Consider the following 18,494-nt stretch of genomic DNA (forward strand, 5'->3'; position numbering starts at 1 on the left):
CCCCCCCGCTTTCATAACTTTCCTTTGACTAACCTTGTATTTTTCCTTAGAAGCTTCAACCTCTTCCAGCTTACTTCGAGCAAAAGTGTTTCATGTTTTTGTTGATGTTTTATTTGCGGAACACAAGGCTCAAGATGGCAAGGGGAACATTCAATGTGTACCACTGTCAATAGTAAGAGGATATTTCTTTCATCCTTACCACACTAGGAGGGAACTTACATTGTGCAGCTGAGAATCTAGCAAGAGCCCATATACTTTTACCTTAGCCTACAGAGAGTAAAGTCCACCAACTCTTTGTGTATAGAATCTTCTCACTCCCGATTTGTGGAGATAATTTACTATCTCCATTCATGTTGTGTTGTGCGGAATGGCATACTCGTGTTTGCATGTGTGTTGCAGGTAGAATGCTCCTAGCAGGGGCAGGGAATCTGGCACAAGAAAGAGGTCCCCTTCCAGGTTGCTATATAGACGTGTCATTTTCAATGTAGTGTTGCCATTTCAGTGCTTCTTAGCTCAACTGTGGTGTTCTAGGGAATCCACGTTTAGCCATACATACTGATTCCACAGCCTTGCTGATTAACAAATGTCAGACCATGACAGTGTTTATGCTGTTATTAACTCCTGCTGCAGCTCTATTCAGAAACAATTTATCCGTCCTTTCAACCTCCTGTCCGTCATTCCGTGAATCCGCGTCCCATGGCAATGTGTAGTCCCCACACTATCATGCGGAGGTTCCAGATAGAGATACATAGGATCAGAGGCGCGACTAGAGCCAAATTTCGGGGGTGGCGGATTGAAGCCTTTTGAGCACTTGCACGCCTGCATAGGACCCAGGTAAGGAATACCCCATTTGATCTCTGCTTTGACACTGGATGTAAGATTGTACAACACATTAGGTTTCACATCCTACCACTGAATTTTCAGACAAAAACTGTTCGAAGCACGTCTTAGTCTAAAAGATACACCACCATTCAGACAATAAAAATCAGGTTTTAAGGGCGCTAATGCCAGTCCTAACAATGTCATGGTGTCCAGGTAACTGGAGTTCCAGGTTCAGGTAGGGCCATTACTAATCCTGCTTTGTTTCGGTGCAAGCAGGAGGCCTGAGCCAACCAAAGTACTCTGTTAAAAATTGGAAATTGCCCCCAGTTTTGAGGAAGTTCATGTTTTTTGCAGGCGAGCAGTTGATCTCCATTGACCTGTGAGAGAAAAGCACAGGGAAATGCAATGTAGCTGTCACAGTCACAGATGTGGAAACACCACCACCATCATATATATTGTCGAGATCAAACCATCAAAAAATCCTGAAGAGGTGAATACATATCAAGGCATTGGTTGTTCTCCTTTTGATCATGGTGAGAAACCCGGGCACGCGGAACCAAACTACAGATGCATATTATGCAACCGCCATATGTACAGCATCTTAATCATTTAGTAGAATGATTAAGCCCTTTCCTGATCAGGGTGTCTTTTCCATACAGTTGGCGTATGAGTGTGCAAAAGTGGCGTCTTGACTAGCGAGAGACAGAGAGAGTTGGGTTTGGAATGATGGTAGGTGGTTGGTGAGTGTTTGTATGTGCACTTGCTAGATTCAGATTTTACTGTTACTGGGGGAAGACTAGTAGTCACTCTACACTGTGGGTCCAGGTAAGAATGCTGCGACCCATGAGCCATGATTCACTACCAACATTACCAGTCACCTCGTAGCCTGGGGAGAGAGTTCTGTAACACCACGCCTATTGTTGTATTGTGTTTCCTTTAAGCAGAGATAGGCTTTACTGTTCTTTACCCCCTGTTAAAACTGAAGGCACCTCCTATGGACACATAGAAAGTTGAGGGTGCTGGAGGGAACCATGACATACATCGGGCAGGGAAGCACATATACACAAAGCCATGCAGAGGTCTTTTGTCCCGAAAGAGCAGCGAAGGAGGGGGTTAGTGATCTGCTTCATGTGACCAGTGTGGATTGTAGAGATTTTTGAAGAAAGGTGGAAGGCAAGTTTGGAGAGCACAATTGTGTGTTGATGTGCAGCCTTTAAGGGGTCGTTTATACTTGTTAAGGTGCGAGGAACTTCAGATTTCCTTTCAAACGCAAGCGTGCACATATTTGTGTCATGAGGTAGATATGGTAGGGGTAACCTAGGGTTTAGAACAGGGGTCTTGAAGTCGATGTGGGCGATGATTGGAAGTTCATGAGAGCTGATATACAGACATACAAGATTTGTTGAGGAGGTGGTCACTCTGCACTCACCAGTGATTCAGGTGTGTGCTTGAATGTGGCATGTTTTTATGAAGGGCTGTGAGTGGTGCCTCTCTAGGGTCTATCCAGGTGGCAGTGATGCCCGCAGAAATGGAGGGAAAGCAGAAGGTGTGGTTAAAGTGGTCTGTGATAAAGATAACCGTATTTTCAGGTGGACAAGATAGGCAGAGATATTGTTACATGGCTGCTGTTGTACTCCACTATCTACTGGGAAAGTGGGTTGTGCGTATGAGAGTGGTTTGCTGGTGGTAAATGTTTTGAAAAGATGGATCTTGGGCGAGGACGAATTACATTTGTATTACTGAAAGGAGGTGAGAGGGTTATTGTGAATGGCTTAGAGGTAAGGGGTTTTGAGCATGCTGCAGAGGACATCAATGAGGATGGCAAGATTGGCGGTGATCATAATGACTTAGGAAAGTGATAGCGGAGTTTGTTGGAAGGTGTGTACACATTTTTCAAGCCCCTCTGCCTAATTTTTGACTGGGAAAGTATCAATAGGCTGCACAAATGATACATGTCACTCATTGGTCGCAGGTACTGGGAGGATACATCTTAAAAGGTGACGTAGAGTTCTGTAAATTGTTACATACCCTCCAGTGTTTCATTTGTAAAAAGAATAGGTGCCAGGTCCCTCATCAGGAGGTCACTGCAGCTTGCATCACCCATTGCCTCCGCCAGTGCCAGTAACATTACAACTATTAACCATCACACTCCTACAGGTGTGACAATTCATACTACCTGGCCTGCAAAGATAAAAGGACAGCTTGGGTGACATGTATTAGTCATTTTAATGCATATTGAACTAATAAACAACTGTTGTTATTCTCATCGCCAAATTACACAAGCAACACCACCATGTGGCAGGCTGTTAAGAGTAAAAAGAACATGTGATGGACAGAATGCTGCTCATTGTCAAACATTCACAGAGATCTGGGCCTAAATCCATCATTTCTATGCTCCCCATGGCATTCCAATTCAGAACAAGTCATATGCAAATCAGTCTTGACCCTGTTCCCTATGGGAACCGTACAGCCTGAACTGCCAGGCCAGGTCCTCCCTGGATTGGAAACAAGCATCCTGGGACCGGTTTTGGAGCACCACCCCTCACCAGCCAGGCTAGCTTGACTCCAGTAGCATGGAGAGCACGGGACCCACATCTAGGCATACCCATCCCACTCGGGGTGACAAATGCAAAAAGAATAATTGTGACAGAATGCAGAACAATGTCAAACATTCACCCCAGTACAGAGAGCTGAGCCTAAATCCATTGTTTATTTGCTCCCCATGCCATTCCAGTTCAGACCCCGCCATATGCAAATCAGGCTTGACCCTGTTCCTCAGGGGGACAGTCCAACCCGAACTCCCAGGCCAGGTCCTCCCTGGACTTGAAATAAGCATCCTGGGACTGTTTTTGAGGCATCACCCCTTATCCTCCAGACTAACTGGACTCCAGTGGCATGGAGAGCACTGGACCCACATCTGGTCATACCTGTCCCAATTGGGGTGACAAATGCAAAAAGAACAATTAATGGACAAAATGCTGCACAATGTCAAACATTCACCCCAGTACAGAGATCTGGGCCTAAATCCATCGTTTATTTGCTCCCCATGCCATTCTAGTTCAGACCCAGCCATATAAAAATCAGTCTTGACCCTGTTCCCCATGGGAACAGTCCAGCCCGAACTACCAACCCAGGTCCTCCCTGGACTGGAAACAAGCATCCTGGGCATGGTTCCGAGGCATCACCCTTTGTCAGCCAGGCTAGCTTGACTCCAGTGGCATGGAGAGCATGGGACCCACGTCTGGGCATACCCGTCCCACACGGTGTGACAAATGCAAAAGAACAATTGATGGACAAAATGCTGCACAATGTCTAGCATTCACCCCAGTACAGAGCTCTGGGCCTAAGTCCATAGTTTTTTTGCTCCCCACCCCAGTTCAGACCCAGCCCAGCACCCATGCTATCATAAGTGCCAGTGTTGACAACTAAGTACGAGTGCTGAACACTGGCGACCACCAGCTCAAATAAAGCACCTCATACACCTTGATTACAAGTATCAAAGAGGGGTGTTTAGTATTTATTACGTTTGAAAAAATCTTACGCCATACGAGCCAGACTGTTATTGGCTGCGAGAAATAGCAACTCTTATAAGTTTTGCACTAAAAAGTGGACACACTGACTTTGGTGTTCACGTCATGTCTTATTTTGAATGTGGCTTCTCGCCAATAAGCCACACCCAATCACTGCATCCCACCTGGGAAGCAAATATATACACTTTTGAATAATATACACTTTTAAGCATGTCTTACCACCCCTGGCACAGCAAGGCTACCACACTGTGGCGGGGTAGAAGGAAGGGCACGGAGACTAGGTCTGGGGATATACGGTTTTATTTTTCCAAGGGTTTTTTTCTTTCGTAAGGTAAGTCTTTCCCGGGCCAATGCGGGGGGATCCGTGTTTGTTGACTCTTCTGGTGTGCCTTTCGTTCTCCCGGCAAGATATGAGGGCTCTCCTCCGTGGGACATGCGAAAGAGGAAAGAAACACCAAGGTCAGGGATCGATTCTGATTTCTTTCTCCCAATTTAAGGACCCGGGAGTGTGGGGGGAATAAGTCACCAGTGCGCGAGTGAGTGTATGTACAAGTATTTCACACTCAATCACAGGGTGGTGCCAGTGAGGGAAGGTGAGGGTAGTGCGGGGAGGGGTACAGCCAGTGAATACGATATTTACAGGTATTTACACTAGCGCTCTGCGCTTCACTCGGAGTTCTCTGCCCCAGCCTCTCCCCAACTCCCCAACCAGCCCGACATACGCCGACGCACCTGCGTGAGCCCCACTCCTCCTTGTTGAGTGTGGCTGGGCGAAGCATGGAAACGTTGGCCTCCAGGCACAGGAACCTCCTTCTTTGGACCCACAGGGGCTCGAAGCAGTCCTTCTCCTTCTCCGCGTAGTTTTACTGGCTCTCCGATGCAAACAAAACGCTCCTCGGCGACATCACCCGTCGATGCTGTTTCTTCCGGCTTTTTCTCCAGTCCTGGGAGACCTGCGTCATCTGGGGGCGTGAACCTGTAGTCCATTGTGGCGGATTTAAAGGGGCCATCCTCAAATTCTTCCTTGTTGTGAGCCACAGTTCTTCTCCGTCCGATGAGCATTCGTTCTGAGGGTGGAAAGAGGGAGGTGCACTCGTGTTAGTGACCCACCATTCACTCTCAGATACGTTCTCCTCTGATGACCTGTGCTCTTTGTTACACACACAAAACAAACAGCACCTTTTTTAAAGGAGTTTTATTTAACAAAATGCAAAGACTATCATTTTTAGAATAAGGCTTGGGGGTTATTACATAATACTCTCTAAACAAAGGCTGTCTCAGATACCAAAGGCATTAGATTCAAATATATGTAGCAAACCTATCATCTAAAGGCATGAATCAATAACTGAGCAAACTTATAATCTAAATGGCATGAATCAATAATTATACTGATTAATAAACAAGCAATAACTGATATAAGGTAAGATACTCTGGACGTCCTGCAAGTGATCAGAAAGATATAGATACAGAGTAGAGGATCACTCTGGATGTGCACCTCCCACACCACAAAGAAAACACCTCAAACGATCACAGCCACTGGCTCACATCACAATGGCAATCACCACAAAGCACAATACATCACCTGATGCATACACTGCCCACTTCTGGCCGAGGGAAGTCTTCACACAGCCGGGGATCAGAGCTCAGCAATCAGGGTTCAATCCGAGATAGACACGTCTGCCTTCACTCGGAATCCAAACTCCCAAACTTCCAAACTTCCACCAGACCAGTGGAGGCTCCCCCTTTTAATACAAGTGGAAACATTGGTCAAAGCTTCTAGCAAGCCTCGCCTCCTTTTCCCATCAGATTCCGTACCACTCCGTGACAAGGACACGGCATCGGTTGATCAGGCCTTTGCTATGACTTCGCGAAGGAGCCTGTACATTCCTCCGATAAGAACCGGTTTCTACTAGCACATAGAGTGCAGAAAACAAGTGAAAGCAAAACATGCCCTCTTCAGCTCTGTAGCTTCGTGCAGGACAGAAAGGCCCACAGCAAGATGGAATTAAAAAGCACGATGACATGAGAGCATGTCAAAGGCAATAGTCAGCACTGCCATAAAGCAAGGTAAAGTCAGAAAACAGAATGGTCAAAGCCAATAGTAAGAACTCATACTTCTCACCAATGCACAATACAATACACATTCCTGCAGAACTGCACACCTTCAAATACACATCCCACACGCTCTGCTCTTGGCAAGACTGTTCCACTCCGAAACAGCTCCCACTGAAAGACAGCAAGATTACAGAACAGAAGAGAAGCAGGCAAATGCAGGACCATCCTACATTAAGGCTAGGGTAAAATAACATACTAAAATCAATTAAAATGGTGGAAGTTGGAGGTCATCATAGGGTGTCAGACTACAAAAGTAGCTCTTTCACTACATGGCTGGGTAATATTCAAGCTTTTTTCCCTTTGTTAAATTCTGGTGGGTTTGACCTGCTGTATTACATCTGTGGGATGCGGCTTTACTACACATTGGGACATATTCTCAATAACGTGTGATTACCATCGCAAAAGTAACTTAACGTAACTTCCAACATCGCAGTCATTCGCGGGAAAATGATGTTGTGTTAACAAAGCATTCTCAACACGGCGGTACCATGTGATAGTCACCAGATAATGCGTCAAATGACCACGTTAAAATTCATGCCACACCCCAAAAATACGAAAGGCGAACGCAAAAAATCTCGCAATGAGGCCAATCGCGGTACAAAACCACAAAAACCAGCGACAGGCCTGCAAATCCCACGCGTCTGGCGGGAAAAGGCACTATCAATGCTACAGAAACAACACACCAGAAACAATCCAAAGCACGTAGCAACATGGAAGCACCCTGACCAAGTGCAGAGGCCAACGCGAACCCTACAACCCCCACATACCACCAGCAAGGAACAACATGGTCGGGGAAGGACAAGGAGAGGAGGGAGAGGAAGACAGGGTGCAGTCTGCAGCAAAACCAGCGGAGGTGACAGAACACTACCATTAACTGACCCACAAGTAGAGCACCTGGAATGCAGTCCAAGTGTCGAGGAGGCCAATGGAGGAGGCAAAGAGACGCTGGCACACATGCACAATGATGTGTAGCACACTGCACACCCACAATGACCCTGGATCATGTCCCTGATCCCAGTGGCACACTTCAGCACACACACATAGCAAGAACAGCACACCCACATTGACAACAATGTGGGACAATGCGCAAACCCGACACTGCAGAAACGGACACAAATGGCTACGCACACACGCAGAAACAGGCCTACTACATCTGACAGAGCTGGTAAATGTATGCGTACAACCTCAAATCCGTCATGTAATCCAAATGTACACGGTCCCGCATCTAAATCCTGCACCTCCCAAACAGTCACAGTTTACATTGTCATACAGTCTGCATGTAATCAAGAACAATGCGTCAACATACATGTCAACAGAATGTCTACATGCATCTCCCCTTAACATTGCAGAGGGGCACACACCTCCAGCAGAGTAGAGCAGACTACTCATCAGTGATGCGGGTTGAGGACCACAACACCTTCGAAACCGATGCCCAACATCAGCCCATGGACATCCCACGCAACCCACCACCAGGACCAGTGCAGCCAAGCTACTTAGAGGAAAACACAGACCCTGCAACAGACCACACAGCAGGAAGCTCCCGCAAGCACGACTGGCTCATAACACTTTACCGACCCACACATGGCATCCCAATGCCAGGTGCCAGAATGCCAAAAGGAGGTGGCCCAACAGGTGCTGGTGGGGTCCGAACCCATCGAAGATGAACTGGATCACATACGTGATGTCTCATTCCCTTAATGGACCACCTACACCCCACTAAGGAGGCCCACACTGTGACAGAGACACATGCATTTGTACATTATCTGTACTGAACAACGCCTAGAGCCCCATTATTATCAGTCACACACCCGCACTGGTGGTCAGGATGCGGAGGAGGGTTGTCCTTTTGAGCATGTAGTGGGCAATGACATTCTCTGGTGTTGGGTCTGTGAGGTTGGTGCATTTTCTGAGGGCAGCTGTCTTTGTCTGCGCTGCCTCAGTGTTGGTCCGGGCGGGGCGGTGGGTGTCTCGGGGGTTGGAGGGGGGGTCCTGGGAGTGGTGGCGGTGGTGTTGTGGCACTTTTGGGGCTCCGAACTGAATGATCAATAGCTCAATGGTATCTGTTGTCCTTCAGGTGTACCTCTGGGCTAGGCTGGGCTCCCTTTTCTGGTGCAGGCTGTCGTCCGACTTTACACCAGGTCAGAGCAGGTGTTCATTTCCTGCTGATAACGCGCCTTATCTCATGTTTCGTGGACTTTTTGCTGATCTGGGTGGTCGTTGAGATTGTTGCGGAGTGTTGTTGTCGCGGCTTTTGGCACGGGAACGCCTACTCTACATCTCATTAGCGATAGTTGCCAGGGTCGTCGGTGGCGATGTTTCTTGCGGCTGCTATCGTGGGTAAACTGGTGCTGTCGACTGTTATCACCAGCTTGTGAATGGGGTGATAAATTTACTGCGACTTTGGCTGCAATAAAGTGCCAATAACTCGGCGATAACTCCTTGAGAATAGGCCTCATTGTCTGCACAAGTCATAATTCTTACCCTTTTATAAAAGGCGTATGCACAGAGGCGGCAAACTTTTTTTCACTCATAATCACAGGTGTTTGGATTGTAGAGAATATACACGTTCAGAAACGTTTTCATAGCTTTTGCCTTTCTCTTCCATTCTCCAAGTAAAAGCACAGTAGAACAACTTGTATTTATGTTTATTTAATTGCTAAGCAGTTTTTAATTGGCTCCCTCTTTTTTCCCCTTTAGAGAACTCAACAAATTTTCGTCGCCGAGAGAGACATTAAAAGGTAACTTGAGTCTTACTGAGATCTTTTTATGCAGTTAACCTGGTGATTACACCTCTAAATCTCTTGTTCCCAAAGATTAACAACACACAGGTATGGATTGATGGGATGAGTATGGCCTTCTTTTCGCTCTATTTATAAAGGTTGTGAAACATTTAGAGTCCTCCTCATGACAGCTGCACATTGTTCTCCATCCATACCCTTGCCCAATAAGTGTGAAACCTAAAGGCGACACAGCTACCTACATTGTTTATAACCCAAATACCAGACAGGTGTGCTTGTGTGTGGATTTCACGAAAGGCTGGTTGGGCAGATGGTGGTATCAGAATACAGCTGCTGGGGGCTTAGGCTGCAAATCCACTTCCGGTGTCCTCAAATATCAGCCCACCAAAGATATAGTATGACCTGCCTCCACACTACTTTTTGAGTGAGTTATATGCACACTGATATGAGCCTGTATGTATGTGGTACAATGACTTTGTAGAAGGCGTCAGCTCTATGTAGACGCCTGTCTTTCGGACATTACTCTTTCTGCCAGGTACCTTGCCTCTGTGAAGTGCAATATATATATGGTAAGGTATTTAATTGTTGTCTTCTTGATGTTGCATTTTTGGTGCCTCTTGTTTTTAACCCAAGGAAAAAATGTGTACCATGTACCTTTCTCATTTGTGGCCTTTGAAGTAACTGCTCATAATAAAACCTTGCTCTGTATGGGAGTATTATTGGTTGTAACTATCAGAAGTGACTCTATACACTGTCAATAAATGGTGGGAAAGGCCTGTGTACTTCCTAAGTTATTGTTATTGAAATGTTTACAGCAGATTGCCTTTCATTCAATAGACTCAGCGGAACAAGCATATGTGCGCCTTGCATCATAACTGCTGTGCTGTGCGGCATCAACTTACTGGTTTGTGGAGTTTATTTTTCCATACAAATGGTTCTATAGGTCATGTTTGGTGTCCGCTGACTTCAAAGGATACATTAAGTTGGTGACCTCACTGTTGAAACCACAGACCTGATGATGACCTCATCCAGTTTTAAGGCAATTAAGGTTGAAACATCAAAAAATGTATTTAACGGTCTGGTCTTTTCAATATACAAAAGAATTTTAAAGTGTTGAATACATTAAGAGCAGCCTGTTTATTGCATATAGAAGAATCCATTATGCTCTTTTAATTGTTGATGTATTTACCATCTAAGTGGATAGTCATTGCACTGTATGCACCATTTGTCACCATTCTTGTTTGTAGAATCTGATGGAGGATTTCAATAAACACAAACTTATGAAGTACAGAGGCCTTTCCTAGCATTTATTGGCACTGTATAGAGCTATCTATACCAATTGTAAGCAAAATTACTCACATATGGAAGATTGTTTTAAGATAGACCTATACCCCGCTCCCTGAAGTTACTTTGGTGCTATGATTAACTGACACTTTGAAGTATCTGAACTGGTGCTGTTGTTTAGAACAAATTTATTGATGAATCTTGTGTTTCAAAATTAATAAAATGAATGTAAAAAGAAATAAATTCATATATACTTCGACGTTGGCTTCCCATGTGTGCATAACTTGTTCTTTGCATATTGTACATATTGGGTTTGTGTTAGGGCTGACCCTGATTTGTGTGTTTTCCTTGTCTGATCCGGAACGTATGTGGACTGACTTTTCTTAGCATTTTTTTCCATACTTGTCATCATTCAAGTCATTTTCCCATTTTTTAAATATATTTTGTTTGCAGAAGGTTACCTCTTTATTGTGATCTATCATCTTCTTGTATTACTGAATCCATAATTGTAGTCATTTGTGCATCCTGCACTATTGACCGGAATATAAACACCTGGTTGGACTTTAGGGTCTTTACTATTGACTTTGTACCTTTCTGTACTTATTGTCTTTTCCTGAGGTATACTGTTTTATGCAGTCACTGTATCCGCCCTACCTTGCTTTAGTGCATAATTCTTTCTTCCTAAATCCACATATGAGCACCTATTGTAAGTGTCTGGTGGTATCCTTGATCAATTTTTTCTTGCAGTGTCAGGTTATCTTTATTCACACTTCTCTCTCCTTTCGCTCGAAATTTCAGCCCAAAAAAAGTTGTGCAGCTGAGTTCCTGACAAATTGGAGCGTAGAGAGCAAATGGTGGGGAAGTCAGTGAGTCGTAAATATTTTATTCGGCTTATTGAGCCATAAAAGTCAATTTTATACACACTATCACACATTTCATAATTAAAAGAAACAGAACAATAAAAACATTTAAAAGAAATAAAAGTTTTACTAAGGAAAAACATCTCTGCTCATATCTAGAGCAAATACGAAGGGCAGTTAAAATATAATTCATTATTGCCTGAATAAGCTCCCGAGGATCCAGGTTCTGCAAATTATCCAAAAGCTATCTGATTTGACCTGATCCCTGGGGATTTCAATACTGGCTGCATACATTTTCATTCTCTGTAATGTATATAAAGTGCAAAAAATTATAAAGTTTTTCCTGCTTTGGTGCGACATACCCCGGCATGGGCACAGGGGTAATGATGTTAACCCAGTACCTTGCGCTGGGAAGGCCACCCAAAAAAATGTACGGTCTTCAGGCGGTATCTTGTCAGCAAAAATGTATGTCTCTCGCTTTCTATTATTTGTGGGTACAATGCTGGGTGTGGGGGGATATCTAGCTGCCGTCAAAGACAGCATTGAGGTCGGATCTCCTCACGGTGTACTGCTGTCACTGTGAACGGCATGCATGCAGCATTGACGAGCAAATCCTATTGAGTTGCATACATGAGATTATCTCGAAGTTGCTGAGGAATCTATTAAATAATTTCTCCGGTGTCTGTGACCTGGAAACCCCCATTTTAATAGTTGTGATTTACCTGATTCAAAGATCTGTGCTTGACCAGATTTAAGGGACATTCATTACTCTCAACTCTTCGCCCAGAAGATGGTCTAACTGACATCTATGCCATAAAGACCGAAACGTCAACAAGTTCATCTACTTCCGCAGCTTTAATTTGCCCCAAAGAATTGTTCGCTGTTTTTTCTGGTCTCTTTCTTTGTATTTGATATTATATTATCCTGGAATAGATGTTTACATTCATGTTTTGAAGGCATTATTTGTGTACAACACTCTTCAGCCTCTGTCATGGTGTTTTGATGTAATTTATTGTACCCCTTATTTATTCTGTTCACATTAAAATCTGTTTATATTATGAGAAATCCATACCCGTGTCTTAAATGATTATCGATTATTCATTCCAAAATTATTGAATTGATGTTTTAGATTATTTTATTGTTAGCTACCAGTTGGAGCTTGTCTATTAAGTAAGTGTATTGAATGATTTGATTTATTGCACTAAATAGAATCCCTTGTAGGCACAATGACCTATTACCGCTTGTAATGTGGTCACCAAAATATGTCCTGTCCAGTGCCCCAAAAATCCTCATGATGAGACTGCAGGGCAATTTACCCTAAAGCAAGTGTTTACTCGTTGTATGCTGCTCTAGCTAGGAAAATACAACAAACCCAATTAAATCCGCTGTCGTTCAATCTTACACCAAGTACAGAATGCCCCTTTACATTTGTAGCACTTCCCCCTTGGTTGTCCCTTTACCATCTAATAGTAAGTTTCTCTTGGCACTCCCTGAATTTCTTTTTGGGATTACTTTGAGAACAAGTTTGAGATCATTGTAAATACATTTTATATTGTTGTCAATATATCTGGATGCACTCTCAATTATGTTTTTTCTCATATAAGTGGTGACCCTGCTGTGTTGGCCAATTCATTATTTGAAAATAACATGTTTTACGCGATTGTTTTGACAATCTCACCGCAGACATTTTTGACACCTGTTACTGCAGTCTTCCGTTTTTACAGTTCAGGCCTTTTATATAGGTGATCATTTTTAATCCCTTAGCAGCTGATACACTGTGGCCCCAAACGAAGATGGCTTCCGTGGTTAACAGGCGGCTCATGAAGGCCTTTGTTAACACCCTCCAGAGCTACGACGTATCTGAAGTTTCTTGGATCTAGTTCTTCACATGGATCAGCATCTGTGAGAGATGTTCGGAGAAAAAGAAAAAAAGTACTTTCCTCCTCTCCTCCAGTCAAGTTTGTCAGATATGGTGTGATCTTGTCACCAAAACTCTACCCTAGAGCCAACGGGAATCGCGACATGAGGTCCTACGTCTACAGAAGAGAAAATAATGGTGCACAGAGAATCCCCTTTTAATTACGGTGTGTAGGTCATTATATGAATGATTGCCCCTTTAAACCTGAACATCTTGAGGGAATCAAGAAAGCTTGATTTGTTCCAAACTCTTTCTTTGCTAACACCATGCACAGTATTGTGGCTTTCATGACATTAAATATGTAACCGTGTTTTGAATGCAATGATGTTATTGCATACATTTTATTTGTAGTTAAAGAGACACAGATAACTTTATGGATACCAGGCTTAAATATTCAAATTAACGAATGAAATGACAAGAAGTGTGGCTTTGGCACGAGAGGAAAAAAACACCATCTTGTATGCATACAAAGCCCACGAATGCCAAACAACATACAATCACCCTTTTTTGATTTATCAAGAAGCATACTCCTAACTATTCCACAAGAGAAGCTTCCAGAAGCTCAAAGGGATCTGAAAGGAGTAAGAAACAACGTAAAGACACAGTATAGACATAAAAAAAAGAAGAACATTAAACGCACTATGTAGATTTCAAATATACCTGTAAAATGCACGTACCAGTGATGCAGAGAGTTGTCCTGAATCTAAAAGCGCCGTGGATGGGTATGGACTGACAACAGGTCCATTTCAACCTAATAATGCCCCCTTTCATGTTAACTGTCTGAATAGACATTTAGAAATGATATCCTTCTATTTGATTGATGACGACTCTTTCAGCTTTATTATTGGCATGTCTTGGTTGGTGGCTCCTGTACCAGTTAATGATAGGTAGGCCAAAAAGTCACCCTATCAGCCAAGCTTTTGTAGGACGTCTTCTGATAGAGACTTCTAACCGCAGATTTCTCACCTTTTGAATACCTCCAAGTGTGAGACTGGATCCAGAAACTTTTGCACACCAATATCCTCCAGCGTCAACATATGGAGTCGTGCGACAACAGAGTTCCTCGTGTGACTCCAGCTTGTGCGGTCATGATGTCACTTTCGATATATACACATCTCCTGCTCGCACTGGTGTCAGTTCCCTTCTTTCTGAGCCACCTGACGTAGAACTGGATCTTCAACTGTCGTTTGACGATTTTTTGCAAAATTTCTACTAGAAATTGCTTTATTGGTACAGATTGTCACCTAAACCATCAGGTTTTAAACCTGTGTGTGGCTTATATCCAACAGATGTCGTTACAGATCCACATAATGTCTGTTTGTGGTGCTTGGTTCGGGCCACGGCTCGAAGTCTTGCTCGTCGTGCACCAAAATGAGCAAGAAAGCAATTCGAGATCAGGAAATAAAAACTTGTGGTAGCGAAGATGAGGATGTCATATTCCTGAAGTATACCACACGTTGTCAGAAGTTTTTGTAAGATACAGATGCAATTATTAACATCTTTTTATTATTTCTTTCTTTCTTTATTTATTGTATTTCTAGAGCGCACTGTCACCTGGCAGCCATACAGCTTTCAAATTGATTCTGTACCAAATGCCAAAATACAATGTAGAAGGGTATCAAGCCTTGCAAGTGACTTTATCATTCCAAACCTCTGGGAGACTCTGCTTTCTATTGTATTTGTAGGAAGGGAGCAGAGCTGATATGTATTTGCATTGACTGTCAAACCAGAAACGATATAAGACTAAAACAAATGCACTTCCTTTGACTGGGTGCTGTTAGACCAGGATTGCTGTGCTGCAGCCTACACCAAACTAGACCAGAGGGGCTCACACTATCTCATCTGTAAGAGATTGCCATGAGTGCACAACCTTCAGCATTACGTTAGTTATCTGAGTACCTAGTAACGGTGTATTATTTATGTAATAAACCATTGACTTTTCTGAGATACCATTGATCAATTTCTCTTGTTTATCTGTACCAAGTCCACATCTATACACTTACCATGCACATGAGGTAGCTACATCAGCAGCTTAAAAAATAAATAAAATTTGAAGAGAGAAGTTGCATCACCAGTTCAGAATCCTAACATTAAGCCTAAATTCTGCTTGTTCGTCCTTCATCATTATATTGGTGCCGCCCGTTATGCACCATACTGTATCTTATCAGGAGGCGTTTTGGTGCACTGAGTGCTTTCCTTTAGGATTTCTACTTCAGAAATATTCTATCTTATTTGTGCCTAAAAGGGTTTCTGATTTTCATCTCCAACTGGACATGATTACTCTCGTTCAACGTTTGCTGCACTTTTTTGGATGTTGGGAGGGAGGTTCTCATCTGCATGGGCAAAACCGATTCATTTTGTCCTTCTTGCACTCTGATTGATTTGACGCAGCGCTAAGGGACAAGAAACAACTGTTATTTTTAAGCGGATGGGTGCATCAGACCATTGAGTTGGTCTAGGGGCAGGCGATGATACCATAATCAAATGCCGCTCCTGATAGGTCGATCAGAGGGATCGTTGATTACTGGATAAAGGGCAAAAGACTGGCCATAAGCAACATGTGTAGGGCAGAAGGCTCGGCAGCTTCTGGACCTGCATGACGAGGAGGCGCTCTCTTTAGGTGTTGCCGTTCTGCATTAAGTTGTTTTATATTTTCTGGATACGTGAATATAGATTGATGTATGTAGTATTTCTTCCAGTGGTGTTTCCGGGTTCGAAGTCTGAGTACTGCTTGTGAACCAAGGACTCTAACTGATGGAGTGGTAATGCTCTCATTACCTCCTGGTACTTTTTATTACAGAGAGGTCTAATGTTCCTACTAATACTTGAGCTTCTCTGCAAGGCTGGAATTGTCTTTTATTCCATCACGTGTTTTCCTGGTTGGCTAGAGCGACAGTAGTCCGGTTTCCCCACCTCCATGAGATTAATGCAGCAGGCACAGGAGACTTCAAGACAGAGAGATGAGAAGAGAGGGATGGATCGAGGCAGCAAGCGATTAGAGAGGCAGAAGAGAGAGATGACAGAAGGAGGGTTAGAGAATGGATGAAAACAAGAGATAGAGTGTGGGTGGAAGGGAATGGGGCTGGTTTGAGCATTGTGGAGCGGAAGGGAGTGGAACTGGTTTGAACATTTTTGCCAGAGCTGCTTTTGGTTCCTAAACCCGACCTTGCTTCTCAGGCTTAGATGCCAGATTTTTATTTGCTTATGGATTAGAGAGAACTGTGTTTAGAAGAGATGTCCCAATATATACCCCCGTGGTGACAAATGAAACTTTAAGTCTGTGTTGTAAATTACGTAGGTGGCACACACAGGTGTAGCGTCACCCTCCAGGTTTGAACAACGGTGTTGAGGAAGAGTAGCACTGGTATAATCCTTGCTTAATTTGTTAAAAAGCAGAAGTGCAGGCGCCCAATTTCGTTTCTTAGGAGTCAAGCCACTGCTGTTGAAAGATGGGGCTGTTAAATACCAAGACTGCCAGTAAAATCCAAAATTCAATGTACTTGTCCATCAAATGAATCTAAATTATTCAAAACAAAATGTTGACAATAAAAAGCGCATTCTTGGTTGACTGGACTAATGTTCGCCCTTCTCTATAATAAGTTTTCTGAAATACATTATTCAGAAATCCATAGGTCACCGCTATGTGTCTATCAAAAGATCTTCTAAATGATATGGTCGGTCTGGGGTTATTTTTAAAGAGAATATGCGCCCAAGCTTCTTGGCTCTAATCCAGGAGAGACTGCACAAACGACTCACAGACTCACAGATTAAATGTTAGCAATTAAGATTTCAAAAAGTTTATGAACTGAACTAGGACATAAGGTTCCAGGAGTTTGCTGCCTCCTTTCAGAAGTTTCTGTTCCCAAAAAGGATTAAAATCTAGGGACTGCTAAGAACTGATGGGAAGCAGAGAGGGCACGGACGGGGGCATCTTAATGGGATTTTGTGCTTAAAGAAATCGTGGGACTTTTAGTCGATGGCTCTGTGGCCCATTCTCAATTCTTTCAATGGGATCCTCTTTTAACTGGATGTCAGTGCAACGCGGGGAATACTTGACTATGTTGGTAGGTCTGTGAGGAGGCGAGCAGCTTCTTTTTGTTGCAGTTGGGCAGAAACCTTTTTGAGGGGCTAATTTTTGTGTAATTGCCGAAGTCTATTCTCATTTCAACCAGTTCACAGATGATAGGTACAGTTGTTATCGATGAAGGCCAGTTATGCCTTCAAACTCATCAATTACCCAAAATAAGTTTTGGATAAATTAGCTTTCTATGTATTCAAAGATAATTCAGCATCAGAATGAATGCCCAAATTTCGGGCTAAAGTTGCTGGGTTGGTGAGAGGACTCCTGACCAAGGGCAAGTCAAATTCCAAGCCATCGATGGAAGTCAGGGGAAGTTTGGTTTTGGATGGATTCAGTTTAAAACAGATATTGGCCATCTGGCTCCAAATGACTGATAAGCAGTCTAAGATAGAGGAGTGAGTAGAACCGGGCTGGTTGTCTGATTTGGCAAGGCCAGATATCAGGTGGGTGTTATCTGCATAGATATAAAAGTGAGCGCCCGCATGATGGAGCAGTTAGGTCAGAGAATTCATGGAGATGTTAACTAGGAGAAGCAACAGAAAGGAACCTGAAGGACACCACAACCGAGAGCCATAGGCTCTAACAGATGTGGCAGGAGGGTACCAGTTTTTTATTAGATCCTCCAAGATGGATGTTTTCCATTTCAGGACTGTTGAAGACTGAGAGATTGTAACCACACGAGGGGGATGGTCATTGGTATCGAAGAAAGCAGAGAGATTGAATAGATAAGTGTTCCTGCACCCCCACCACCACCACCACTCATTCTTGAAATTGACTATTTCCACTTTTTTTCTCAAACTGCCCCCTTTTTTAACACTATACGCGTTCCTAGCAGGTGGTAACATGACTGTGTTGCACACCTACTCCGCAGATTTTAGTTCTGTTTGTAAGATAGGTGCCTACTCTGAAATTTTCAAGACCAGGGCACCTGCTCAACTTGAGTCCCTTCGGATGAAGGAACCCAGGGCTAATTATTAGTTGAAGCTATGAGAAACATTGATGCTCATATAAAACAAGGATTGGTTATTACCTTACATTTTTTTTCTTTCCTTGTCTATCAAAAGTAATTCTTTGATGCTTTTATTGATGTGTATAATACATGTCTGAATGATTCTATTGTGGGAACGATTTGTTATGTTTGTTTGA

General features: G+C 43.5%; 1 protein-coding gene across 1 annotated transcript in view; it reads left to right on the top strand.

The window, feature by feature from the left end:
• CFAP141 (cilia and flagella associated protein 141) overlaps positions 1-18,494 on the top strand; it is a 29,992-nt gene that overhangs the window by 1,384 nt on the left and 10,114 nt on the right. Inside the window, exon 2 of the mRNA XM_086946382.1 lies at positions 9,165-9,205. Within this exon, the coding sequence (XP_086802508.1) occupies positions 9,165-9,205 (41 nt within the window). The remainder of the gene's footprint in view (positions 1-9,164; positions 9,206-18,494) is intronic.

This window comes from Lissotriton vulgaris, chromosome 12, assembly GCF_964263255.1.
Source record: "Lissotriton vulgaris chromosome 12, aLisVul1.2, whole genome shotgun sequence".
Taxonomy (NCBI): Eukaryota; Metazoa; Chordata; class Amphibia; order Caudata; family Salamandridae; genus Lissotriton; species Lissotriton vulgaris.